The sequence below is a fragment of the Mesocricetus auratus genome, unplaced genomic scaffold (assembly GCF_017639785.1).
Source record: "Mesocricetus auratus isolate SY011 unplaced genomic scaffold, BCM_Maur_2.0 Super-Scaffold_100054, whole genome shotgun sequence".
Taxonomy (NCBI): Eukaryota; Metazoa; Chordata; class Mammalia; order Rodentia; family Cricetidae; genus Mesocricetus; species Mesocricetus auratus.
In genome coordinates this window covers 2,539,716-2,566,661 of record NW_024429231.1, presented here as the reverse complement: position 1 = coordinate 2,566,661, position 26,946 = coordinate 2,539,716, and the positions used below count along the sequence as shown (strand labels likewise).

Sequence of the window (26,946 nt, the reverse complement as noted above, 5' to 3'; positions counted from 1 at the left end):
CTCTTCCATGGTGTCCAGACTCTGACCCCTAACCATCCCTAACCCTGTCTTCTCTTACAGCTCTGCAGGGACTCAAGGCCACTTGTCCACCCCTCTCCACCTTCTATCTCTTTTTTGTGATATTTGTTTTGTCCACCATTTTCTACTGCCACCGGCGCCTGGCTCTGGTGCCTGCACCCTGGGCCTCTTCAGCCATTGTGGTCTTAGCCCCAAGAAACTTGCCCCAGGAGGGCATGTTCACCATCAATTCCATTGGCCGCCTGGGGAACCAGATGGGCGAGTATGCCACGCTGTTCGCACTGGCCAGGATGAACGGAAGGCCCGCTTTCATCCCCGCATCCATGCACAGCGCCCTGGCGCCCATCTTCAGGATCAGCCTCCCGGTGCTGCACAGCGACACCGCCAGCAAGATCCCGTGGCAGAACTATCACCTCAACGACTGGATGGAGGAGCGGTACCGCCACATCCCGGGACGCTATGTGCGCCTCACGGGGTACCCGTGCTCCTGGACCTTCTACCACCACCTGCGCCCTGAGATCCTGCAGGAGTTCACCCTGCACGACCACGTGCGTGAGGAGGCCCAGGCCTTCCTGCGTGGCCTGCGGGTGAACGGGCGGCAGCCGGGTACGTTTGTGGGCGTCCATGTGCGCCGGGGGGACTATGTGCATATCATGCCCAATGTGTGGAAGGGCGTGGTGGCTGACCGGGGCTACTTGGAACAGGCGCTGGACAGGTTCCGGGCGCGCTATCCCTCTCCAGTCTTTGTGGTCACAAGCAATGGGATGGCCTGGTGCAAGGAGAACATCAATGCCTCCCGAGGGGATGTGGTGTTCGCTGGCAATGGCCTTCAAGGGTCACCTGCCAGGGACATGTCACTGCTCTTGCAGTGTAACCACACTGTCATCACCGTGGGCACCTTTGGGATTTGGGCTGCCTACCTCACAGGCGGGGACACTGTTTACCTGGCTAACTTCACTCAGCCCAGCTCCCCCTTCAACATGATTTTCAAGCCGCGAGCAACCTACCTGCCCAATTGGGTAGGCATTGCTGCTGACCTGGGCCAGGCCCAACGCAGGAACCTCTAGCCACCTTCAGTCTGCCCCCAGAGGCACTGGAGACTTGCTGCTGTGCACATACTCGGGACCCCATCCCCATGCAGTTCCAGGACAGCCTTACATGTTGCAGCTGAGTGATCTCAGGGCAGTGATGTCACCCTGAAAATGTGAGCACAGTCTGGGTTCTCAGCAGCAGCACGCACAGGTGACTCGAGTCCTCTATCTCCAGAGGGAGTTGGCCACCACAGCCTCCTGCCGTGTCCAGGCTTTCACGTGGAGGGCAGCGTCTTAGCCAGGGTTCCCATGGCTGTGATAAAGCACCATGACAGGGAACAGCTTGGGGAGGAAGGTGCCTGTATCAGCCTGTGCTCCCCATCCCTGAGGGGTCAGAGCAGGAGCTCAAACGAAGGACCCTGAGGCAGGAGCTGACACAGAGGCCATGCAGGAGTGCCTTATATGACCCAGGACCTCCTGCCCAGGGTGGCGCCACCCAGGAACTGGCCTTCCTGCATCAGTGGAGAAAATGCCCGGCAAACCCGGTGCGGACAGTTTTTCTCTCTCCCAGAAAGCCTCGAGCTTTGTCAGGTGACATGAGAGGAGTCAGCAGAGACAGCCTTGTTTCCCTTCCTGCATCACCAACTGGTAGGCAGGGTCCTGGGCGGTGTTTGGTGATAGCACAGCCCCTGTCCTGCTGTTATGGGGACATGCATTTCTGGCAGCTGGGAGCTTGGGCTTTGGGATAGTGGCCTTATCAGAGAAGGGAAGGGAAGCTGAAGGGATAGGTCTGACGAAAGTGCCAGGGTGGTGGGCACCTGTTGTGGGATATTTGATCACATTGTGAACCTCAAGTTTGAATTTGCATTAATTAAATAAGATCAACCTTAGCTCAGGGGGCAGAGTCAGCAACTAGTTGACTGGAATTAGCCATAGAGTCCAGAGGAGCCGGGAACATGGATAGAGAGGCGCACAAGAAGGAAGAGGTGGGGCCAGAGTCTCTGTTGCCTTTGGTTAGGACAAGCAGAGGGCCGTATCTAAGAAGGGTCAGCTGGCTGCTGCTTGGCCTCGGATCTAGCAGGGTTCACCTCCACATCTGCCCTCCAGGTCTTTGCTGGTAAATAGAACCATAGAGACAGCCGGGCGCTGGTGGCACACGCTTTTAATCGCAGCAATCGGGAGGCAGAGGCAGGAGGATCTCAGTGAGTTCGAGGACAGCCTGGTCTATTAAATAAGTTCTAGGACAGCCAGAACTGTTACACAGAGAAACTGTGTCTTGAAAAAATTAAACAATAGTTTTAAATCTATATTTCCTTCCAGGCTATGCTCTGAGTGGTCTGCAGGGCGCTGACTACAGGGCTGTGGGGTCATGGATGATAATTCAAATATCAGTATTTTCACACGCAGCCACTACACTGGCAGAAAAACATCAGACAGCCTCCTCCAGCGGTGGAGAGGCAATCGTAAAGGTACACCATGGTCAGCAGGCCCAGGATGGTGCATGCAGCCAACACTCCAGAGCACAGCTATCCAGAAAGCCTGACCCGGGCCAGGGGCTGAGGCTGCTCACTGAAGCCCTGCTGGAACTGCTGGGTCATCATGGTCTGCTTTCTGTTGCTGTCACCAGATCTCAGAATGTGGCACCAATATCTGCCTCATACTGGGACACTAGGTGTAGTGCAAAAAAAGAGTTGTAGCCTCAGACTCTTGTAAAGCCACCACCCCACCCCAGCCCAAACCCATAACTGATTTATAATCAGCATCCAGCCTGTGCCCTCAGGACAGTCAAGCCATAGCATGGACAGCTGGGTGAGCTGCCAGTATGTATAAGTGTCCTTCCTACACGGATGTCTGTATCCTGTACGTGTCTGGTGCCCATGGAGGCCAGAAGAGGGCATTGAATCCCCTGGAACTGCAGTGTAGATGATTGTGAGCTGCCATATAGGTGCTTGGAATTGAACACAGGCCCTCCAGAAGAGCGATCAGAGCTCTTAACTTCTGAGCCATCTCTCAGCCCCTTAGTACACATTTTCTTTGTGATACAGGTCTACCAATGAAGCCCTGGCTGACCCCTCCCGTCTCAGCCTTTGTGTGTTGGGTGGGACACATTTGCATCCCACTCTGTGGGCATAGAGGGCTCCCGGCAGGGAATGGGGACTGGGCCTGCATGGACCGCTCCAGGGTACTCAACACCGCTGCCAATGCCAAGGCTGATGCCCACCGCTAGGGAAAAATGGTGGCTTGGTCCCCCAGAAAGACCTAAGAATTGACGTCTTACATGCCTGGCCTCAGGGGTCTGCTCTGTGCGTTTTCTCCAGCCACATGGTGTCCAGCAGAACATCTGATGGAGGGAGGGCTTGTGGATGAGCTGGCTGCAGGGGTGGGGGTGGGGGTGTGCACCAGAAGCCCCACAGGCTGGGCCATCTGCAAGTGGCACATCAGTGGACCAGGGTCTCAGTGTGGCCGTAGCACACCCGACCAGCAGAATGCCCTGGAGGGCTGAGGTGAAGGTGAGACCAGGCTGCTTCCTGTGCTGGTGACAGAGGGTCGGTGTCCCAGCCATATGCGGCCATGTTCATCTGTGTCTGTCTATATCCCCTCCTCTTTTGAGGGGAGGAGGGGCGTATTTCAAGACAGGGTTTCTCTGTGTATCTTTGGCTGTCCTGGAACTTGCCCTGTAGACCAGGCAGGCCTTGAATGCAGCAATCCACCTGCCTCTGCCTACCAAGCACTGGGATTAAAGCTGTGCGCCACCACGCCCAGCTGTGGCACAGGCTAGTCTTGAACTCAAGGTAAACCTCCTGCCTCAACCTTCTGAGTGCCAAGATTGCAGCCAAACCCAACCCACCTGGTCTCCACATTTCATCTTGTAGAGACTGCAGTCACGCAGGGCCAGAAGGACACGTGACACCAGCGCTCGCACTGCTCTGACTTCACTTTTAATTGCATCTACACATTTTGTGTGTGTCTGGGAAGAGGATTTAAGACAGAAACTTCTGTGGAGACGACAGTCAGTGTATAATGCTGGCTCCTCGGAACCTTGGGGCCTGCCTTCCCTGACTCAGATTGCTAACCCCCTGCCCTCAGAACTACAACTCCCCGTTCCCAGAGACTTCTGTGAGAGCCTCCAGCAGGGTGCAGGGGCCCTCGGGGAAGCACAGTCCCCTCTCCCACTCACCTGTGATCCCCATGCTCCAGCTCTTCACCCCCAAACCACCTCCCTAGTTTTCTCTGTAGCCACAGCCCGTGGCTTCCTGTTGGGCTGAGTTGATGGGGTCTAGTTCAGAGCTGGAGAGAGAGAACTTGTAGCATTTACCTTGCCAGGGACAGTACGGCTGTTCCCATGAGCTAGCTATACTGAGGAAATCACCTCATGTTCCTCATAGTGAGACTGTCTCAAAATAGAAAAAAAAAAAAAAAGACAGAGAAATGAAGGAGGAGCCAGAGAGGAAGGGGAAGGAAATTGGGGCGGTAATTTAAATCCCTGGTTCACATTACCCTCACTAACTTGCCAGTACAAAGGGTGTGGACACAGGACATTTACAGCACACTAGCCTGGAGAACAAAGCCTCAGCCACCACAGCCCCTGGCTGGGACCGATCCCTGTTCCCTGCTCTGGCCCCCACATCAGGCCTGGTGGGGACAGATGGAGACTCTCCTAGGAGGTAATTTGATGGCAACGGGAGCCCTGTGATGAAGGCACCCTGCCCAGCTCTGTGTTTGCTTGGCCTGGCTTGAACAAAGATACAAACAGCTTTTACTTCACAAAAGCCCAAGCAGGGGCTGGTAATCTGCCAATGACAATAAATGCCACATTCATCCAGCAAATATTTACCCAGCTCTTAAATGGGTCGAAGACAGCCCAGTCCCTCAGCAGGGGAGAGGAAGGAAACCACTGAGCCGGCGGGCGCTGCCTAAGCTAAAGGTGACCCAGCCTGGTGTCCACTCCTCAAACGCCTGTGACGACATCCTTACCTGAAAGTAGTGCCACTGGTTATGATGAAGTGACCCTTGACCCATCAGAACCACTGACCACAGAGACTTGGAGAGTAAAGACTGCATATGGCAGCCGGGCGTTGGTGGCGCACGCCTTTAATCCCAGCACTCGGGAGGCAGAGGCAGGTGGATCTCTGTGAGTTCCAGGACAGCCTCCAAAGCCACAGAGAAACCGTGTCTCGAAAAACAAAAAACAAAAAACAAAAAAAAAAAAAGACTGCCTATGGCAGACACCCACTCCTAAGAGTCAATCGTGTTCTGCACCCCTGAGTGTCCAGCTCACCTTACCCCAACCTGTCACGCAGGCCCCGAAGAAAAACATGCTGAGCACGCACCAAATGAATGATATGCACACTGAGTAAGAGCCTTTTGTGCCCTGGCTGACATGCTGCATGGAGTGTCCACCATGTGCTTAGCTCTCAGAGGCCTTGGCTTCCATCCTCAGCAACACACACACACACACACCAAAGGTTAACTTCCTGTTGACCTTGGCTGAGGCCTGCCTTCCCGTTAGTATGTGATATAAATGATATGAAGGGAATATTGAGTGAGTCAGGCAGGGTGTGACCCTAGCTGTACCAGGAAGCTGGGCAGGTTCTGCCAAGAAGGACCCAAGAACTTTTGCTTATGTGTAATTGATCTCAGCTTTTGGGCTCATGGAGGTCAGGATGTGAGCTTTCTGAAAGAAATTGCTGAGCGGTGGTGGCGCCCGCCCTTAAAACACCAGGATTTGGGAGGGAGAGGCAGGTGGAGCTTTGTGAGTTCAAGGTCAGCGTGGTCTATGGAGAGAGTGCCAGGACAGCCAAGACTACACAGAGAAACCTGTCTGAAAAAACTAAAAAAGGAAGAAGAAAAAAGATGCTGTCTAGCTGTCGCTGCATCTGAGCTGAGCCCCGTCCGGGCGGGGCCTGCCTGCTAGCTCATTCTGAGTGTTGAGCTCAATCAGAGCAGGCTCGAGGTTGAACAGCCCTCTTCGTCCGCTTCATTCTTACAGAAAAGCAGAGCTTGTGGGGTTTGACCCCTGTAATGCACATGCTCCTGAGTGACACCATGCAGTGCAAGGCTCTGCATTCCAGCTGTTATGTCCGACTGCGCCCTTATTAGCCGTGTGCTTCTAGAGAAATGACTGCGCCCAGGAGCATGAAAATGACCCAGGCAAAGAGACAAAAATCAAATGACATGTCCAGTAGAGAGTCATAGAGATAGAAAGTTATGTGGGCGCCAGGGGCCGAGAATAGATAGGGAAGGAGTTGTTTCATGGGCACACAGGTTTAACAAGACAAGGTAGTTGTAGAGAGTTGCTTGCACACCGCTCAGAAAATCATACCTGGTGGATCATGCCTGCAATCTCAGCAGAAGTGGGAGAATTCCCAAGAGCTCAAGGACTAAAAAGTGTCGCCTGGGCTGATGACGTGGCTCAGTCCGCGGGAAAAGGTGTTTGATAACCTGTGCTTACTTCCCCGGGTCCTTACGGCAACAGGAGAGAGCCTCGTCCCCCAAGCTGTCCTCTGACCTCCTCTCATACACCATATGATGTACACGCTCCCCATCCCCCCCCTACACACAACATAAAAAAGAAGTGAGACGCTTCAAGAGAAGAAAACATGTCTAAGATCCGCAACAGTCAGAAAATACAGAGAGGGTTCAGAATTTGAACCCCACCTCTGCTGTTTACTGACTTTAGGCAATTGATACCTTTCTCTGAGACTCAGTTTCCTTCTCTGTCCACTAAGGATGGTGCCAGGCAATGGCATTTTGTGTGATTTCAGTGGGCTGAGTTGATTGGTTCTGTCTTCCAGTCACTATGTGGCCTGGACCACATGGTGACCATGGCTGCTTGACAGAATTCCAGCATTTCAACTTTGCGGATCATAATCCTCCAGCACCCTTTACTTTCATTTTTATTTTATTTTTTAAAAATAATTTACTTTTATTTTATGTGCATCCATGTTTTGTCCGTGTGAAGGTGTAAGATCCCCTGAAACGGAAGTTACAGGCAGATATCTGCCATGTGGTTGCTAGGAATTGAACCAGGTTCCTCTGGAAGAGCAGCTGCAAGGAAAGACATCCTGACTTGTCGGAAGTCGGGCTATACCTGGAGCTGCAGAGGGACAATTCTGGACGCTGGAGCTGCATTAGGACAGCTCTGGAGGGAAAGGTATCCTGGCTTGTCAGGAGGTCAGGCCATACCTGAAGCTGGGGTGCGGTGGGGGATGGCCTCCCTGCAGACTGTAGCAATCCTGCTGCTCTCCTAGAGAGAGCTATTACAGCTGAGCTCTGCTGGGTTCTCCTAAGGGAACTTCCTAGCAGAGCTAACCCTTTCTTCTGTTCTGCTCACCTCCCGCCCTAGATGCTACTTCTTCTACTTCACTCTGTTAAAGCGCAAACCCCTACAGTGGTATAGCAATCTCCTCTGGCTCCTTTGAAAAGTGGGGCAGGATGGGGGGAGTGGGGGGCTAAGGGAATGTCTCAGCAAAGGTTCTTCTGCTTCATGCTGGCAAATGATCTTCACCAAATTTTTTTCGTTCTAGACAGGGTTTCCCTGTAGCTTTGGAGACTGTTCTGGAACTAGCTCTTGTAGACCAGGCTGGTCTCGAACTCACAGAGATCCACCTGCCTCTGCCTCCCAAGTGCTGGGATTAAAGGCATGCACCACCACCACCCAGCCTGGCAAAAACTCTTTTAAGAAAGAGATTTATTAGGGAAGGAGGAATCCAAGAGAGTGGTTGCCTCTGCTAGGGTGGAATAGGACATCCAGCAACTGAGCAGGTAGAGGGGCTTATATAGGGCTTCTTAGGGGTGGAGTGTTCCCAGGGAGAAGATTTCCTGTTCACGGACTGGTTGGTTTTCCTGCTCAGGGATTGGTTGGTTTTCCTGCTCAGGGATTGGTTGGTTTTCCTGCTCAGGGATTGGTTAGTTTCAGTTGATCAGGGCAGGGTTGCCTCTGGTTTCAGGGCAACTTGTTACATACCTGCCACTTTGCTATGCTGCTGCCATGCCAAGGCTCAGCTGAGTTTTCAGTTTACCCTAAAGCAACACCTGACTCCAGGAAAAGACCATAAACTGAGACCACCCAGGCACCACACAGGAATGGACTATCCAAGGGGAAAGTACCAAAGGAAATTCTCAACGTTCCAACCATTGTAGCTAGGATCTCCTGATATCCCTTAGCCCAGCACATCCATCCCCTTTCACCAAGACATCCCTAGACAAATATCAACCCTCACCCAACCTCTACTATTATAAAAACCCTGCCCCACCCAGCCTGGGTTCTCCATTCTCAACTGTGTGCCAGGCAGATGGACGGTCCAGGCTCAAGCTCGAATAAAGGTTCTTTGCTTTCACAAATGGGATTTGATCTCCTTGTTGGTTTTTGGGGGGGCTCTACAATCTGGGCAAAATACTTTCCTGCCTTGATGCCTGGACAGGGAGGAGGCAATGTGTAGTTCACTGGGATCTGGGGTGAATGAGTGGGGAGCATACATTTTCTAAAGGAAATTAAGCCAAGGTTTCCAGGCTGCACAGTTTTGGGTCTTCCAGACTGCTGCTGGGACTCCAACAGGTCCCCAGGAGCCAGAGTGTGGAAGGGAGGAGCCAGAATTGGGAACAGAATTTTCAGCAGGAACATGCCAGGGTCAGCCTCATGGAATCAAAGCTAGGCAGGAAAGACTCCTGGGGGGTCACAGGAGCCACGGAGATGCCTGATGCGGAGAAGATAGAGAGGGCCTGGTAGGAACAGTGTATGGCATCCAAGACAGGTCAAGCGGTAAAAAGACACAGGCAGGAGCCAGAGAGGTGGTTTAGCGACTAAGAGAGCTTGCTGTTCTTCCTGAAGACCCTGGTTTGGTCTGCAGCAATCACTCAGGGTACCTTAGAACCATCGATAACTTCAGCTCCAGGAACTCCAACGCCCTCTTCTGGCCTGTGCAGGCATCTTCATATACCAGCCACACATAGATACTTAATTAAGAAATCTGCACAAAATTATACCTCCATCTTGCCATTTTTTCTTGAGATTATTTTAAAAGTAATTACTTGGTTGCTTTTGTTTGTTTTAGAGGACAGTGTTTCTGTGTATAGCTCTGGCTATCCTGGAATTCTCTCTGTAGACCAGGCTGGCTTTGAATCCACAGAGATCCATCTGCCTCTGCCATCTGAGTGCTGGGATTAAAGGCGTGCTCCACCACCGCCTGGCAAAAATTCACTATCTTAAAATGCTAAATACAACCATTTTAATAATTCATATTAGTCAACCATCATTTTTGGATACTAGAGCCTTTCCCTGTCACACTTCCCAAAGAAAGCCGGTTCCTACTGGTCATCCCTCCCGGGCACTCCTCCCCTCAGCGTGTTTCTGTGGGTTGACATGGCTTGACCTTTGGTTTCAGCAGAACTAGACAGTAGCATCTGTTCATTTGGAACCTCCAGCTCCCCCTACATGATCTAGAAAGCCCCTTTCCTGTTTCTTCTCCAAACCCCACCAACTCAGAGAGTCTCCAGACACAGAAAAGTCGCCAGAAAACCCCTAGCTGCATGGTTGGCAGCTATTCCAGCTTCTTCCCCCGAAGTTGCTCAGCTGCCCAAGTCCCCCCTCCCCGCCCCAAGGTGCCCAGCTTTTGACTATACTTGGGCACAAACCCAGCTTGTGACAGACACATCATCACCCCTTAATCACAACCTGTAAAATCTCCCTGCTTTCATTTGTGGGCGTGGCTTCTCACCTGGGCAATTGCTTTGCTAAAATAAACCTGCTGTGATACTTTTTAAATTCGGTTTGATCTGGCCTACTGCATCTCCAGAGAAACATGGGGGCTTGGGGTGGGAGAGGTGGGGGTAGGGGTGCAGAAAGCCTATTAGCATCTTTTTGTGTCAGCATGGTTTCCAACATTCATCACACAGTAACACAGGTCAGTTCCACACCTTTGCATTACAAAGTATCAAATGGTCTTGTACAGAGCCTCAGTATCACCCACACTTGTTATTCAATGCATACTGATGGAGTTGCTATTGTGTTGCAACCTATGAAACAGAACTGTCAAGCCCACTCCTCGCCTTCTGCCTTCCCTGCTCTTCAACAGGCCGAGCACTGCTTGTATGTCCTAAGTCAGAGGTCTCTTGCCCCTGCTTCCGTGACACCCTGCACATAGTAAATGCTGCTGAGTAAACAGAGGAGCACTCACGAAGTACAGTTGAGGACTGTGGTAACTGTGGGCAGGTCAGTGGCAGAGCTGTCCCCCATTTTCTCTGCTTGAGTTGAGCCTGTATCTGGGGCCTACACACAGAGCTCAGCAGGGGCACTTGGCATCTGCATCGTGATGGCTGAGTCTAAGCACAACCAAGATCTGAATAAAATGCTACGTAGCACTATCTGTGATCCCACACTTGGGAGACTGAGGCAGGAGGACTCCCTGAAAGCTCATTTATAGATGAATACATTATCATATCCCAAACCAAGGACATTTTGGGTGGTTTCCCATGCTGCCCACCCTGGTGGTTGACTCTCATGCCCCATGGCAACTCCAGGTTGTTGATGGCCCTATTCGCAGACTCTTTCTTTTTTCCAGGTCTTTTGAGACAGGGTTCCTCTGTGTAGGTCTGGTTATCCTGGAACCTGGTTATCCTGGAACCAGGCTGGCCACAAACACACAAAGGGGGGCTGGAGGGATGGCTCAGAGGTTAAGAGCACTGACTGCTCTTCCAGGGGTCCTGAGTTCAGTTCCCAGCAACCACATGGTGGCTCACAACCATCTACAATTCAATCTGGTGTCCTCTTCTGGCATGTAGGCAGAACACTGTATATGTAATAAATAAATAAATCTTTAAGCCGGGCGGTGGTGGCGCACACCTTTAATCCCAGCACTCGGGAGGCAGAGGCAGGCGGATCTCTGTGAGTTCGAGGCCGGGCTGGACCGATAGCCTCCGAAACAATACAGAGAAACCCTGTCTCGTAAAAACCAAAAAAAAAAAAAAAAAAAAAACTTTAAAAAAAACACACACACACACACAAATGTCCACCTGCCTCTACCTTCCAAGTGCTGGGGGATTAAAGGAATGCGCCACCAACACCCCAGGATCTTTAGACAATGTTCTGTACAGCATTTTTCTCACATTCCCAAATTCCATGTGGTAGTTTCAAATGGACCACGCAGAGAGAGCGTGCGGACAGGTTCTCTATAAAGAGCTCTTCTGGTGTTTACCAGCGCAGCCCTGGTTTGAAAACAGAATAAGGGGGTTGGGACAACAGCTCTACACCGGGGTGCTGTCTCATGGGAGACAGTGGGCCATCTTTGTTTTCATAACACTAACAAAGCATCCTGGTGAGTGGAGGTGCAATGCCCACCCCACACAGTGCAGAAGCGTTCCAAACCCTGTCAATTTGCAGTTGGTGAAAGACCCTGCAGTCTTTCTCTCAGGACCCTCTCAGGACCACCAGGGAGCCGGGGTTCGTTGCAAAACACAAGAGGATTTTTATTAAGCCAGTGCGCTGGGGTTCAGCAGCCTTGGGAAGGAGTGAACTCCGAGCAGAAATTACGAGATTTTAAAGCCTGAAACCGCAAACGGGGTGGTGGGGGTACAAGGGGAGTTTGGAAGTTGGTGCCAGACCTTCATGAATCACGCACGCTTGTGGCTGTCTGGCTGACTGGCTCGTTAACTGTCTCAGGCAACGTCTGTGCCCTGGCTGAACTTTGTGACCGGCCTGGAACCTTGAGGTCTGAGGAATGTGCCCAAGTCCTTGAGGACTGAGGTCTGGGAAATATTTCCAAGTACTTGAGGACCACCGGGGAGGATGTCTATCTTTAAGTGCAACTGTTCATGTCTAAGGATGGGACAGCTTAGTAATTTTTTTCAACCACTGGGAGAGGGCTCTTCATTGGGTGATTGGGTGCTTTGCTTTTTTCCTTCCTTCTTTCTTTCTTCTTCTTCCTCTCCTCCTCTTCCTCCTCCTCCTCCTCCTCCTCCTCCTCCTCCTTCTTGAGGCAGGCCTCAAATTCACCTGCTAGCTGGCATTGCAGATGCAAGCTACGGCACCTGGATTTCCGCGTGGCTGTTGCACAGTGGGTATATCAGGGGAGCAGGGAGAGAAGCCTGCTGACCTCTGAACCCAGGATCAGCTTTGCACGCCTGCTAAGCACATGTTGTTTTTTATTCCTCCATGGCCTGAATAGGTTAGGAAAAATGGCCTTTTGTATTTCAACTGTCCCACATTCTGGGTTTGCCAGATGTCATGATACCCACTCACAGCAACTCCATCCTTCTGTTGTCCCAAAGTAAGCAATCAGAGAAGAAAGGTCGCTTTGATGGGGACTTTTCATGTTTGAGTTTTATTTGTTTGTTTTCGATATGGCGGACTGAACCCAGCCTGGCATGCTAGGCAGGCACTTTAGCCTGGGTCACGCCCCAAACTCCTCACTGGCAGACCCTAGGCAGGTGCTCTGCCACAGGAGGCACGTCTGCTGTCCTTCCCCTTATTTTTATTTTATTATTATTGTGTATGTGTTGGGTGCATGTTCCTGTGTGTGTGCACAGGCACTGTGGCGGCCAGAGGCAGATACTCAGTATCTTCTTCAATTGCTGTCTATGCTGTTAAGTGTTTTTCTCAACCTGGTATAAGTTCAGAGTCATATGGGAAGATGAAACCTCACTTGAGAAAATGTCCCACCAGATTATCCCACGGGAAAGCCTGGAGTGCGTTTTCTTACTTAGAGGTTGATGTAGGATGGCTGTGATGGCTATTCCTGGTTGTCAACTTGTCTATATCTGGAATGAACTACAATCCAGAAATGGAGGACACACTGTGATCCAGATCTTGAGGCAGGAAGACACCGTGCCTTTAATCCAGACCTTGAGTCTGGATGGCTCCCCTTTAATCTGGGCCACACTTTATGTTGGAAGCCTATGTGAGGACAATGGGGGAAGGAAGAGCGTTCTTCACCTGCTTGTCCTCTTCTCCTCAGCCCATTCATCCCTTCTTCAAGATCCCAGCAGAGCAGCTGGGACACCCAGCCTCATGGAGCTGAGCAGACACTAGATTCTTAGACTTCCATTCATAACTAGCCATTGTTGGACTGCAGCTGGCAAGTCATTCCAATGAATTCAATTTCATATATATGTGTATTAGAGAGAGGGAGAGAGGGAAAGAGAGAAAAAGGGAGAGAGAGAGAGAAAGATTCATTCCTTAAATTCTGTGACTTTAAGAGAACCTTCACTAATACAATGGCTCAGATCCCTGAGGGTGGTAGCATTTCTTGCCAGTTGGTCTTAGATGGTATAAGAAAGCAGGCTGAGGCTGGGCAGTGGTGGCGCACGCCTTTAATCCCAGCACTCGGGAGGCAGAGGCAGGCGGATCTCTGTGAGTTTGAGACCAGCCTGGTCTACAAGAGCTAGTTCCAGGACAGCCTTCAAAGCCACAGCGTCTCAAAAAAACAAAAACAAAAAACAAAAAACAAAACAAAACAAACAAAAAAATCAAAGAAAGCAGGCTGAGTAACCATCTCAAAAATAAAACCAAACAAACAAAAAACAAAAACAATAACAGAAACAAAGTGGATCTTAGAAGAGTTGCTGTTTGTGTAGCGTTTTCCATGCCTCAGCTTGCCTAGCTTTAAGTGGCTGTGTGACTCTGGGAAATTTACCTTCCCTCTCTGTATTTTGGTTTCTCCTGTGCACATAGAACTATTAAGAATGCCCACTACTAGCTGGGCATTGGTGGCACACACCTTTAATACCAGCACTCGGGAGGCAGAGGCAGGAGGATCTCTGTGAGTTCGAGACCAGCCTGGTCTACAGAGCAAGTTCTAGGAAAACCTCCAAAACAATACAGAGAAACCCTGTCTCAAAAAAAAAAAAAAAAAGAATGCCCACTATTAGGGTCAAGGTTGATGGTGCAGGACTTTAGTCCCAGCACTTAGAAGGCAGAAACTTAGGAGGTAGATCTGTGAGTTCGAAACCAACAAGTTCCAGGCAAACCAGGACTACATAGTGAGACCCTGTCTCAAAACCAAAGAATGTCGGCCATAGGAGCTAAAGTGTGGTGCATTAGGCACTGGTTAAATCCCACACACACCAATAGGGAGAAACCCAAAAACCCTTGTACAGCTTTGGCTCACAAGGTAGGAGAGGGCTCAATCCATAGAGCCTTTGCTGAGCAAGTGTGAGGACTGAGTTCCATCCTTCTTAGCACAGGCATAAAAGTGGAGGAGGGCAGCCAGTAAGAGGGCTTCACAGATCAAAGCACTCCCAGCCCAGGCCTGATAACCTCAGTTTGATCCCAAACACTCACATAAAATACCCGATGCTTAGTACGCATCTATAATACCAGCTCTCCTACAGGGAGAAGAGAGGCAGAGAGAGAGAGACATGCGAAAACTCTCAAGCATCTAGCTTGGAACACACAGCATAGCAGAAACAGGAGACCCTGATCAAGATGGACAGCCTTACACACACACACACACACACACACACACACACACACACACACACACACACACACACGCTCACACGAATGTGCACACACAAACACATGCACACACATATAAATCCAAAGTGTCTCCTGTTGGACCCAGTTGGCAGCTGAGGGGTCTGGTACAGTTGTTTGCCCAGATAAATGGTCCGGGAGTCTACAGTCAGTACTGCAGGGGAATACGGGCTGGGCTCCTTCAGACTGCCCCGCCTAACCAGCATCCTGGAAGGCACCTGAGAGGAAGCCAACCTCAGGCCTGCCTCCCTCTGGAAGCCTAGCCACACCGGTTCTAGGATGTCAGCAGGTCCACCCTGGGCGGGGTTTCTATCCAGGCTTGTAAGAAGGTTCAGGAACCTTTGGGCCTGAATGAAGGGCCAGGCTGGAAGGAACACTGAGCTACCTGCCTGCAGAGCACCTTGTCCTCTGTTACCACAGCCAGAAGAGGTGAGCATGGGTGAGGAGGTTGGGGACAAGTCTCCTGTTCCCTCAACAAACCCTAGGGACCCAGAATGTGGACCTGTTGGTCTCCATCCCACCCCAGGGCTCTCTGGGAGGAGATACCATTGCTGGCAAATAGAATCCAGGATGTGGCTCCTCAGACTCTGGGTTCCCAGCCTGAGTCCTCAGCCTCAAGCCCCCAGCTAGTTCCTTCAGCTCCTGAAACCTCCAGATCCTGAGTTCTAAGACCTCGATGTTTCCAATCCCTAGCTCCCCCAACTCCTGGTCTTGGAGCCCCTAGTCCCCCAGCCACTGGTCCCTCAGCTCCTGGTCCCCCAGCCCCTGGTCCCTCAGCTCCTGGTCCCCCAGCCCCTGGTCCCCCAGCTCCTGGTCCCCCAGCCCCTGGTCCCTCAGCTCCTGGTTCCCTAACCACTGATCCCCCAGTTCCTGGTCCCTCAGTTCCTGGTCCCCCAGCCCCTGGTCCCCCAGCCACTGGTCCCTCGGCTCCTGGTTCCCTAACCACTGGTCCCTCAGTTCCTGGCTCCCCAGCCCCTGGTTCCCAGCCACTGGTCCCCCAGCCCTGGTTCCTCCAGCACCAGTAGCCTGACTTCCGGTACTCCCATCTGGAATCCCTCCATGCTCCCAGACCCAGTCTCCCTCATCCCACCCCCCCAACCCCCCCCCCCGCAGGTCCCTCCCTGCTCCAGGAACAAAGGTGGATGGAGGGCAGCGCTGGTTTGAGTGCAACCGGATTTTCCTGTTCCCACGTCCGTGGCTCCCACATCAGTCTAAGGGCCCTCAGAAACCTGCAATTGCCCCCTACCATGGGGGGAGAGTAGATCCTGGGTCAGTCCATCACAACACTCTCTCTGTCGCTCTGTTTGAGATGTCGGTGTGGCAGCTCTTTCACAAGCTGCCCTGAGAATCATGATGCCAGCGTTCCTCGGCACAGGGGCAGAGCAGGTGAGGGCGGTGCCAGTTACGGGAATTAATGCACTGATGGGGTGGGTCCCATCTGTGTGTTGATACGGAAGGGCGTTGGGGCCGGGCAGTCTCTGGATGGAAAAGGCAAACAGGAGGCTGAGCCAAAGGGGAGAGGAGAGAAAGAGGTGGAACAGCTCATGCTTGTTATATTAGTACTCAAGAAGCTGAGGCAGGGGGATTGCTGTGAGTTAGGTGTCAACCTGGACTAAATGGAAAATCCCTGACAAGGAAGGGAGGGAGAGGGGGAAGGAATGCTCCAGGGAGCTGGAGAAGCCTTCTTTCTCACATACAGCACCCTCCAATGGAAGGCCCCACTCAGATGGAGGAAGGGGCAAACATGAACTCACTTTTTTTTTAAACCTTGTGGCCCCAGAGGTGTTGAAGCAGCTGTAGAAACTGAGGCTGGCCAAGTGATGAACTTCCTGACCACTGAGAACCAAGGGGAGTCTAGGCTCCGCCTACTGCTGCTCTTCAGTCAGCCTCCTGTGGCCTCAGCCTGCTCCCAGTTCCCTCCACAGCCCTTGGCCTTCTCACGCTCACCCGAGCTCCTCTCCCGTCTTACCGTCCACGAGTGCATGAAGTCACCCTGCGGTGACAGCACAGGGTGACTGAGCGTGAGTTTGATACCTGGGGGTCCACTGGTCAGTACTGCCACAGTCAGCAAACGTCTGTCTGAAGCAGAGGGGCCAGGGCAACACAGCTCTGCCACTATCTATTCCCCACGGCTAGGTGTGAGGCTTCACAGCAGGCTCCTGGCCATTCACCGCCTGCAGCCTCCACACACCATCAATTCCCTTCCTGAGCAACGGGAACCAGCGCAGACACAGCCTGCAAACACTATTCCTAACATTATTCCAAAACACCCTACTTTCCTTTTTCTCTCAAGCCAGATGAGTCTTACGGAGATGCACAGCTCTCGGATGAAAGCCTGGAGAAAGCACCTGATTTCGAAGTGTGCCTTCCCATTATTTTCCCCCATACAACTGGTACCAAGATGAGCCCAGTAGGGCAGGCTTGGTGCTGCAGAGGTAGAAAAGGAAGGACAGAAGTTCAAGGCCAGGCTGGGTGACAGCGTGAATTCAGCCTGGGCAGCTTAGTGAGACTGTCTCAAATGCTCAGACATGCCTGCTCCAAGGTGTGGTTGAGGGGAAGGCTTTTTACTGCACACATGAGAGAGAGCACAGCCAGAAGAGAACAGAAAGAACTTCCAGAAGTGTCCAGACTGAGCGGGGCCAGTAGACCAGACTGGGCCATGAGGGGAGAGGGCGGAAAAGAGGGAGGGAGGAGGAAAAGGGGGAGGGGACAAATGGATGAAGAGTGGTCCTGGAGCTGAGCCAAGAGCCAAGAGGATGCAGACGAAATGGCGGTTATGTAGTAATCATGGGGCAAGAGATGCTCAGGGGTTGGAGAGTTTAGGGTTGTGCCCCCAGGATGACTTTGTAAGAGGGACTCACAATGCTCAGAGCCTGGCCAGCGTCTGCTTAAATAGGCACAGGTTTCAGACCTATCCCAGTGACGGCACTTACTCCACATAACCCGACACACTGCTCAGTAGAGCCCCATGGCGCCACTGGGTAGGATGTACATAGGGGACCGAGAGTGCATTGCTTCTCGCTCCCTCAGGACTGCTGGAGGCCTGGAGAGGCGCCACCTTGATCTGCCCTGGAGAGTCTCTCCCCCAGGATCCTGACCCCAGAGCGGTGAGAGGCTGAACCCAAACTTCCACTAAGATAAAGATACGTGGCACAGGTGAGCGTCCTTGGGGAGACAAGCCCAGGACTGTGGTTAGGAACTTAGAGGGTGAATGTTGTGTGAGGATCCTTCAGCATAATAAAGTATAGCATCTGTTATACCTCCCTGCTCACCACAAGGGCCAAGAAAGCCATGGCTGAAATGGCAGTGTTATACGGGAATGAGAAGCTGGGGGAAGGAAAACTCCTGAGCTAGGAGGCTGGCTGAGAGGAGCTGAGAGGAGCCCCAGGCTCGAAGTGAGTCTAGAGTCAGTGCACTTCTGCACTTCAGGATGCTGAGAGACGCCACAGACAGCCTTTATCTCTTCTGACCCTGAGGGGGAACGGCTCCTTCAGTAGAGGGGAAAGGGGTACCAGAATCCGGGGGAGTGGAGTTTCTTTTGAACCTGGCAAGAAACAAAAGCAAAATCACTGGAAGTGTAGATTCAGTCTATTGTGGTGTCCCTGGTCTGCAACTCAGCACTCAGGGACTGAGGACGTTAGTTAGTCTGGGCTATAGAATGAATTCAGGGCCAGCACAGGCAACCTAGTGAGTCTATCTCCAAGTTAAAGCAACAAAGACAGCAGAAGAGGCCCTGCCTTCAGTCCCCCAGGGAGGGCTGGGGTATAACTCAGTGAGAAAGCAATTGTTAGGTGTGCTGGCCGCCCTGCGCTCCATCTCCAGTACCGTAGAAGGAAAAAGGAAAAAGATTAAACCGGCAAAGAAGCCGTCTCTACTTGACACCTCCACCCCTGCTCTGTCCTTACCCTTGGCTCTCTGGTGACCTGTCTCTGGTCTTTTTCTTGCCTCTGTGTGTTTGTGTGTGTGTGTTTGTGTGTGTGCGTGCGTGTGTGTGCGTGTGTGTGTGTGTGCGCGCGCGCGAGCATGCGCGTGCCCATGCATGTTTGTTTGGGGTTTGTTGTTGTTTTGCAGGGAGCGGGTTCCTCTGTGTAACATCTCTGGCTGTCCTGGAACTCACTCACTCTGTAGACCAGGCTGGTCTTGAACTCACAGAGATCCGCCTGCCTCTGCCTCCCGAGTGCTGGGATTAAAGGCATGCGCCACCACCACCCAGCACCACCTGGCACCACCTGGCACCTGTGTGTATTTTATTGTGACAAAGTCTCACACTGTGGCCCAGGCTTGTGTGCAAGTCCTGTGCTCCTCCTGCCTCAGTCTCGCAAGTGCAAGGATTGCAGAGCAACTGCACACTCACTCCAGGCCACTAGCATGTTCAGAATGCACTGCTCCTGAGGCTGGGATGGTACCCTTTACTTCCCGTGGCTCACATTGCAATCTTAGCGCTCGGGAGGCTGAAACAGGAGGGTTGGTATGAGTTCAAGGCCAGTCTGGGCTCCATCGTGAGTTACAGAGCGGTCTAGGCTACAGGGTGAGACCCAGTCTCATAAACCAAAAGTAAGGAAATAAGTACATCATCTCATGAGTAGAGCTGAGCTGGGAAGTTGGCGCAGCCCAGTGTGTCCTCTAATGAGGTCACAGGGGACTGGCGAGTCTCATCCCAATGAGCCCACACTCTAGATTCATGCAGTTCCCACCCAGGCACTGAGTCAACAGGCCTGCGTTGGTTTGTCTGTGGTGAGCGTGCACCCGCGTGCACTGCCTGTACCCGCGCCTGTGGAGGCCGGGGGCTGTCAGGCGTCCATTCTGTGCTGTTTACCTCCCATCTTAGCTTTGAGACAGAGTCTTTCACTGAACCCAGAGGTTGAAAATGCACTGTTGGCTGGCAAGCTCATTTTGACCCAAACCCCAGTGCTAGGATTGCAGATCCGGGCTGCCAGGCTTTAGCACAGCGCCAGGGATGGGACTGGGGTCCTTCTGTTTGTACCATAGGAACTGTACCCACAGAGTCCTTTGCTCAGACCCACCGTGTCTTAGTTTTACTTAAGTGCATGTGTCTGTGCCGTGGAGGACAGGGGGTTTCAGATTTCCCGAAACTGGAGTTTCGGTGTTTGTGAGCCGCCTAATTGTGGGCACTGGGTCCTCTGCAAAAGTAGAGAGCTCTTAACCTCCGAGCCAGCCCCCCAGCTCCTCTACCTTATTTTTTAGACAGGGTCTCTCACTGAACCTACAGTTCACTGGTCAGTTTAGACTGATCAGTAGTCCCCCAATATCTTCCTGCCCCTGCACCAGCTGTTGGGGTACAGAGATGTGTTGTGCTGTGGTTGTCTGGAACTCACTCTGTGGACCAAGCTGGCCTCTGCCTCTCCAGTGCTGGGATTAAAGGTTCCTGCCACCACACCTGGCTTTCTATTTTTTATTGTATTTCTTTATCTGTGATTGTGAGAGAGGTGTGATCTGTGGAGGTCATGCCGCTGCCGTTCTGTTCCCTCCTCCTACTACATGGATCCAACAGCAGGGGCCGCCTGTACCCACACTGAAAGACCCCCAGAGTGGGGAGACCCTCACTCAAGTCTCGGGATAAGCTGACGCCCCAATAATTCAGGAAAGACCATTCTTGCTGCAAGCACATGAGGTTTATTTGGGGAACCAGTGCACTGGGGCTGAGCTCATGACCCTCGCAGGGGCAGAGGAGATCGACCCCTAGTAGCTGCAGTCGGGGTTTTTAAAAGGGGAAAACTGAATCGGGGAGTTAGGAAAACATCATAAATGACAGCTTATGTCTTAACAGGAAGGTTATCTCAAGCAAGCATTCTTTGGGCACTGTACAGTTAAACACTGAGCAGGAATGTGGTGAGCTAGTTCCTGGATCAGGGGGTGTTATCTTTTAAGTTTATCTTGAGGTCTCCGGTTTCTCAGGAGAGGGCAGAAGGGCAAGTCACTCTGTGATGGGCTAGTCACTAGGGGTCTAAAAATGTTGAGTTGGGATCTCTCAAGGCAACCATCTTGCTGCAAACATCTGCACAGAGTCATCATGTGTACCCTTTGTTTTGCCCCACGGGGCCCTGGTGCACTCCTGCGCTCCTGCTCTCTCTCCCTCCCTCTCCCTCTCTCCCTCCCTCTCCCTCCCCCCTCTGCTGAGTCACACCCTCAGTCCCTGATTGGTGGGTTTTAGACACTCACTCTACTCTGGAGTGAGTTCTTATTTGAGATAAGAACTCACTCAGTAGCCGGGGCGGGGCGTTGGTGGCGCACGCCTTTAATCCCAGCACTCGGGAAGCACAGGCAGGCGGATCTCTGTGAGTTCCAGGTCAGCCTGGTCTACAAAGCGAGTTCCAGGACAGCCTCCAAAGCCACAGAGAAACCCTGTCTCGAAAAACCAAAAAAAAAAAAAAAAGAACTCACTCAGTGGCCCAGAGTGGCCTCGAACTTGCACTCCTGCAACTTCAGCTTCTGGGTAGCTGGGAGAACAGGCCTGCACCAATAAGCCCAACTGGGGATAGCATCTCTGTCCAGCAGCGGAGGATGCTGGGAGATTCTCAGGCCATCTGGGGAAAGGAATGAGGCCCTACCCGTGGCCATATGCATTTAGGCCTTAATCCAGGTGCACTGCTACTTAGCCTAAAATATCCACATGTGACAGAAATATTAACTAACCATAGACGGCCTTCTCAGCACATATTAACTGTGCTGGAATTCTGAGACCGTGAGAGGCTTCCGACTCTGGAATGAGGGGACCCTTCCCCTTCCCATGTCCCTCACTTTGTTGTTTTCTTCATCCTGCCTCATTCGAGCCCTGGAAGGACACTTTCCCTCCAAAGAGGACATCAAGTGGGACATACTGGCTCACTCTAATCCCAACACTGGAGCAGGAAGGTTGGGCTCACACACTTCTTGGCTAGCCTGAGCTATAGAGTGAAATCGTGTCTCAAACAAACCAGAAAGAAAACAAACAAACAAAAACAGATGCTGGGGCTCAGGCCAGGTGATTATCCAAACGGGCGCCTTCGAGCGCACGCTCCAGCCGCATCCCAGCTAACCTGCCTTCTTTTTGCCTGGCAGCCATGGCCAACGCCCAGGTTCCTTTCTCCTTTCCAATGGCCCACTTCCTGGTCTTTGTCTTCGTGACTTCCACCATCATCCACCTTCAGCAGAGAATAGTGAAGCTTCAGCCCCTCTTGGAGAGACACACAGGAGCACCGGCCATCACACAGAAGCAGGGGAGTGGCCAGCTGCAGGGCATGTTCACCATCAATTCCATTGGCCGCCTGGGGAACCAGATGGGCGAGTATGCCACGCTGTTCGCACTGGCCAGGATGAACGGAAGGCCCGCTTTCATCCCCGCATCCATGCACAGCGCCCTGGCGCCCATCTTCAGGATCAGCCTCCCGGTGCTGCACAGCGACACCGCCAGCAAGATCCCGTGGCAGAACTATCACCTCAACGACTGGATGGAGGAGCGGTACCGCCACATCCCGGGACGCTATGTGCGCCTCACGGGGTACCCGTGCTCCTGGACCTTCTACCACCACCTGCGCCCTGAGATCCTGCAGGAGTTCACCCTGCACGACCACGTGCGTGAGGAGGCCCAGGCCTTCCTGCGTGGCCTGCGGGTGAACGGGCGGCAGCCGAGTACGTTTGTGGGCGTCCATGTGCGCCGGGGGGACTATGTGCATGTCATGCCCAATGTGTGGAAGGGCGTGGTGGCTGACCGGGGCTACTTGGAACAGGCGCTGGACAGGTTCCGGGCGCGCTATCCCTCTCCAGTCTTTGTGGTCACAAGCAATGGGATGGCCTGGTGCAAGGAGAACATCAATGCCTCCCGAGGGGATGTGGTGTTCGCTGGCAATGGCATCGAGGGTTCACCAGCCAAGGACTTCGCACTCCTCACTCAGTGCAACCACACCATCATGACTATTGGAACCTTCGGGATTTGGGCTGCCTACCTGGCAGGTGGTGACACCATCTACCTAGCCAACTATACCCTTCCGGATTCTCCCTTCCTCAAAATCTTTAAGCCAGAGGCAGCCTTCCTACCTGAGTGGGTGGGCATCCCCGCAGACCTGTCCCCACTCCTCAAGCACTAACAGAAGCCTGTCCGTGGGCCCCTTTCCATCTCTAGATGGGCGGAGCTACGAGTTACCCTCACAGGAAGAGCCTTGGGCTGCTCTAACATGTTCGGCAAACGTACTGGCATGTTAGGCGTTACCAGCTCCAGCAGTAAGTAGACAGTTCAGTGACCACAGTGCCCACTAACCACAGCGCCATCGCCATGTTTTAGCACAGCTGTCTCGTGGTGCCAGAAGGGCTGCCACCTGTGAACAGTCATGCAAGAGAAGGCTCGCTACCTCTCCTGAGGTTGCTTTTCAAGGGGGAGAGAAGCCCACATTTGTCCACTTTTTGTCACTAATGAAATACCTGAAGTTGGCTTATTATAAAAGTCCAGCGAGTACCTCGTGGGGATGGCATTTCCACAGTGCGGTAGCATGTGACAGCCAACAGTATGGAAAGCATGAACAAGGAGAGGGGCTGGGCTTGCTCTTTTTATAGCAACTGCCTTTCAAGAACCGTCTGGAGTCTCCTGAGAACCTTGCATCCCTTGAAGGTAGTGCCTTCATTGTCCCAAGAACTTCTTGAGATCTGCTAGAATTTTATTTTTATCTTAATCGTGGGTTTATGTGTTTGTGTGCGCGTGAGTACAGTACCTTAAGAGGCCAGAGCTGGGTGTCAGATTACCTGGTGCTGGAGTCACAGGTACCCGGGAATTGCTATCTGAACCTCTCAAGGTCCGGCCATTAGCACAGTGAGGACCAAAGTGAAGTCCAATGAAAACCACGCCCGTAAGCACTCCAGCAGCTAACACCTTGTCTCTGTGACGAGAATGGCGTCAGGATGTGCCCACGAGGCTCGTCATGAGTCAAGGAGAAAGAGAATGTAGGATCCAAAGTAGCAGTTGTTTGCTGCACAGGGTCAGCTGATCAAAAGAAGGTGAGGGCTACCAGGTGCCCACAGCCCCCCACCAAGTCGCTTGTCTTTAGGACTCCGCCCACCAAGGGTCCCTTCTTCATCTTTCTCAGTCCATCTGAGAACTCTGTAACCCAGCTCAGGTGTACCAGCATATGTCCACCTCTGCAGCCTTTCCACAGACCAGTGTGCACCCCAATCCTAGGGGACCCCCAGATATTTCAGCATGTGTTACCATTTTGTTACACTTCAGGTATGAGTACACACCGTGATATCCCTCTCACCAAGAATGCAACCTATGCCGCCGCCATTGTGAAAATAGCCAGGGTGATGGAGGGGCAAGTATTACCTGGGACAGCATGAACCCCAAGGTGTCTCTCCAGATCCCTGTTAAGTTGGTGCTGATATTGTGCATGGGGGTGGCCTGCAGCGGGTGGTCCTGGCACCTCCATCCCAGCACTGGGAAGGCTAAAGCAGGGGATCTGATATTTGGAGGCCAGCGTAGTCTATAGTCTGAGACCCTGTCTCAAAAAAGGAAATTCCCAACCTGGGTGTGACAGTATACACCTGTGATCCCAGCATTAAGAAAGTGAGTGCAGGAAGATCAGGACTTCAAGTCATCAGCCACACAGGGAATCCAGGCCAGGCTAAGCTGCATGAGACCCCATCTCAGAGACAAAGAAATCGAAAAACCCAGGCTGGGCAGTGGTGGCATGCACTTTTAATCCCAGCACTCAGGAGGCAGAGGCAGGTGGACCTCTTAGTTTGAGGCTATCCTGGGCTATACAGAGAAACCTTATCTCAAAAACAAAACAAAACAAAAACAGGAAAGAAAATTGCAAAATCCAAAAGAAATTAAAATGTGCCTCCCCACAGTCACATGGGGGTTTTTGTTTGGTCTTTTGAGACAGGGTTTCTACATAGCCCTGGCTCTCCTGGAACTCACAATGTAAATCAGGCTGGCCTTGAGACCTGCCTCCACAATGATAGGATCAAAGGTGTGGCCAATCATTCTCAGCCCAATTTCACATTCTTGAAAGGGATAAAATGGATTTGAGCCATCTAGATAGGTGGGATATGACTGGCCCACACCTTTAATCCCAGCACTCGGGAGGCAGAGGCAGGTGGATCTCTGTGAGTTCAAATCCAACCTGGTCTACAGAGAAAGTTCCAAGACAGACTCCAAAACTACAAACCCTGTCTCAAAAAACAAACAGAAAAAATCAGAACACAAAACAATAAAAAAAAAACCAAAAATAATTAATTGACCACAGTGGTAGATGAGCCGAGTGTATGGAAAGCAATGAACTTTATCTGATGCATGGATCATCTGGGATGTGAATTCTGTCTCCAAATGCTGTTAAGATAGGCCTGCACTGTGTCCACTGATTTTTGATAGCCATGTAGTTGTGTAACCAGAATCACATTTAAGATAAAGGGTTGCCGGGCGTTGGTGGCACACGCCTTTAATCCCAGCACTTGGGAGGCAGAGGCAGGCGGATCTTTGTGAGTTCGAGGCCAGCCTGGTCTACAGAGCGAGTTCATGTCTGATTTGAGCACTCGAGAAGTCCTGAAAATGTCTAGTTTGAACACAGCCTGGGCTACATAGGAGATCTTGTCTTGTGGGAAGGAAAGTGAGCAGGGAGAAGAAGGAAGAAGGAAGCAGAAGGAAACAAGAGTCCCTCCCCTCTATGAAAATCTGGGTGTCCAGTGGATGGAAGCACAGGGGGGATCACAGGGACAGAGGCTGGGGGAGCAACTGAAGCCTGTGAAGTCAGAGCACCAGGGTGGAGGGTGCTGACCGCTCCCTGCTCTGTGCTCAGGCCAGCACCCACACCAAACCTGCCCCACCTTCCAATCTTCGCCTTCCAGAGAACTCCCGCCTCTCCCGGATTGAGCAGGGCCCCGCAGAGCAGCACTCTCCACCAAAGACTGACTGGTTGAGGAGAGAGGGTGACAGGGCAGGAGATGGGAGGGAGGCTTGGTTGGAAATTGGAGCCCAGGGTATCAGGGAGGGACAGCTGTGACTGGGGGAGTTGGGGAGAAGGATGCTTCCTTCACCAGAGGGTGAATCGGAGATGGCAGAGGCTGGTGGAGACCTGACGGGGGGCAGAGGACACGGGACAGGAAGGGACCTGAGCAGTCAGAGATAGCGAAGAGACTGACATGGAAATGATATAATCAGATGCTGTCTCTAAAAGCAAGCACAAGGGGTCTGGAGAGATGGCTTGCTGCTCTTGTAGATGCTGGTACAGTTCCTGGGACCCATGTCAGGCAGCCCACAACTCCAGCTTCAGGGGAGTGACAGGGTCCTTGGCTTCCAAGGACTGAGAGTGTATGTGGTGTGTGAATACACACGCAAGTAAAAATGTAAAAACACAAGAAACGAGAGGGGAAGCGTCTAGAGGCTGAAGAGGAAGCCCTCTTGACCCTCCAGGGCTGGGAATGCCCCTGTCAGCCTTCAGTTCATCACAGGACCAGCTCTGTCCATCTCCAGCCTGGGCGGAGATGCGGTCTTACTCAGTGCACTCAATCTCGCCAGCTTCCCTGGAAGCCAGCTCCGCCACAATCAGGTCTGCACATCCCTCTTGATGCCGTCTTCCAAGAAGTTCTCTACCAGTAACCCCCACCCTTAGAGTCTCAACCCTGCTCCGCTCCCCAGGGCTTTTTGTCCCTTTAAGAAACCCTGATCAGTCCATGATCCCATATACCGTGGCCACCGAAGGACAACCAAGGTTACACAGGGAAACCCTGTCTCATCAGTCTGCACTGGGAGTGTGATCGCAGAGCTTCACCGAGAAGACACTCCCGGTCTTAGTTTCCTCAGCCCCGAGAGCCCAGGTTATGCGTGGATACATCTGACTGACTGACCCTACATGTCCACCTCCTGTCCCTTAACTCCAGTCCTATCTTTCCCGATAACCTTCTGATCAAAACGAGACAGAATGTACCGCCAAAGACATAGGCAATCATCCATGTCTGGTGGCCCTAAGTGTTCAGCTCCCACCCCTCTCTCTCTCTCTCTCTCTCTCTCTCTCTCTCTCTCTCTCTCTCTCTCTCTCTCTCTCTCTCTCTCTCTCTCTCTCTCGCTCTCTCTCTCTCTCTCTCTCTCTCTCTCTCTCTCTCTCTCTCTCTCTCTCTCTCTCTCTCTCTCTCTCTCTCTCTCTCTCTCTCTCTCTCTCTCTCTCTCTCTCTCTCTCTCTCTCTCTCTCTCTCTCTCTCTCACTTCTGAGCCTTCTGTCTCAGCTCTTCATGCCTATTGCCCTGAGTGCTAGGATTACAGGTATGAGGTAGCGTTCCAAACTGAACGTTCATTCTTGGAAGTCCTGGGCTACCACACAAGAAATCCAGGGGCCTGGTAGGGAGAACATGAGCAGAAGAAGAGAGCTGAGGCTTCGAGGAGAACAAGAAGGGTCGGTTCAGATATCCAGTAACCCAGTCGGGCTCGGCCCTCTCCATCTCCAC

The 26,946-nt window shown here is 52.2% G+C and overlaps 2 protein-coding genes across 9 annotated transcripts in view; both read left to right on the top strand.

The window, feature by feature from the left end:
• The window catches only part of LOC101823506 (galactoside 2-alpha-L-fucosyltransferase Sec1), a 32,448-nt gene extending 24,052 nt beyond the window's left edge, over window positions 1-8,396 (top strand). For all 3 annotated transcript variants that reach the window (XM_040736019.1, XM_040736020.1, XM_013124283.3), the window contains exon 5: window positions 61-8,396. In XM_040736019.1, the coding sequence (XP_040591953.1) occupies window positions 61-1,085 (1,025 nt within the window). In that variant the 3' untranslated portion in view covers window positions 1,086-8,396. The remainder of the gene's footprint in view (window positions 1-60) is intronic.
• A 6,409-nt stretch (window positions 8,397-14,805) lies between these two features.
• On the top strand, window positions 14,806-23,183 carry Fut2 (fucosyltransferase 2). Of its 6 annotated transcripts, XM_040736024.1 has the most exons (5): window positions 14,886-14,949; window positions 15,830-15,906; window positions 16,301-16,541; window positions 17,551-17,676; window positions 21,580-23,183. In XM_040736024.1, the coding sequence occupies exon 5, from the start codon at window positions 21,582-21,584 to the stop codon at window positions 22,602-22,604; it is 1,023 nt and encodes a 340-aa protein (XP_040591958.1). In that variant the 5' UTR covers window positions 14,886-14,949; window positions 15,830-15,906; window positions 16,301-16,541; window positions 17,551-17,676; window positions 21,580-21,581; the 3' UTR covers window positions 22,605-23,183. The 6 variants fall into 6 exon arrangements, with proteins under 6 accessions (XP_040591957.1, XP_040591956.1, XP_040591958.1 ...); XM_040736022.1 differs by lacking the exons at window positions 15,830-15,906; window positions 16,301-16,541 and having other exon boundaries at window positions 14,835-14,949; XM_040736026.1 differs by lacking the exons at window positions 14,886-14,949; window positions 16,301-16,541 and having other exon boundaries at window positions 15,832-15,906.
• The last annotated feature ends 3,763 nt before the right edge of the window (window positions 23,184-26,946 follow it).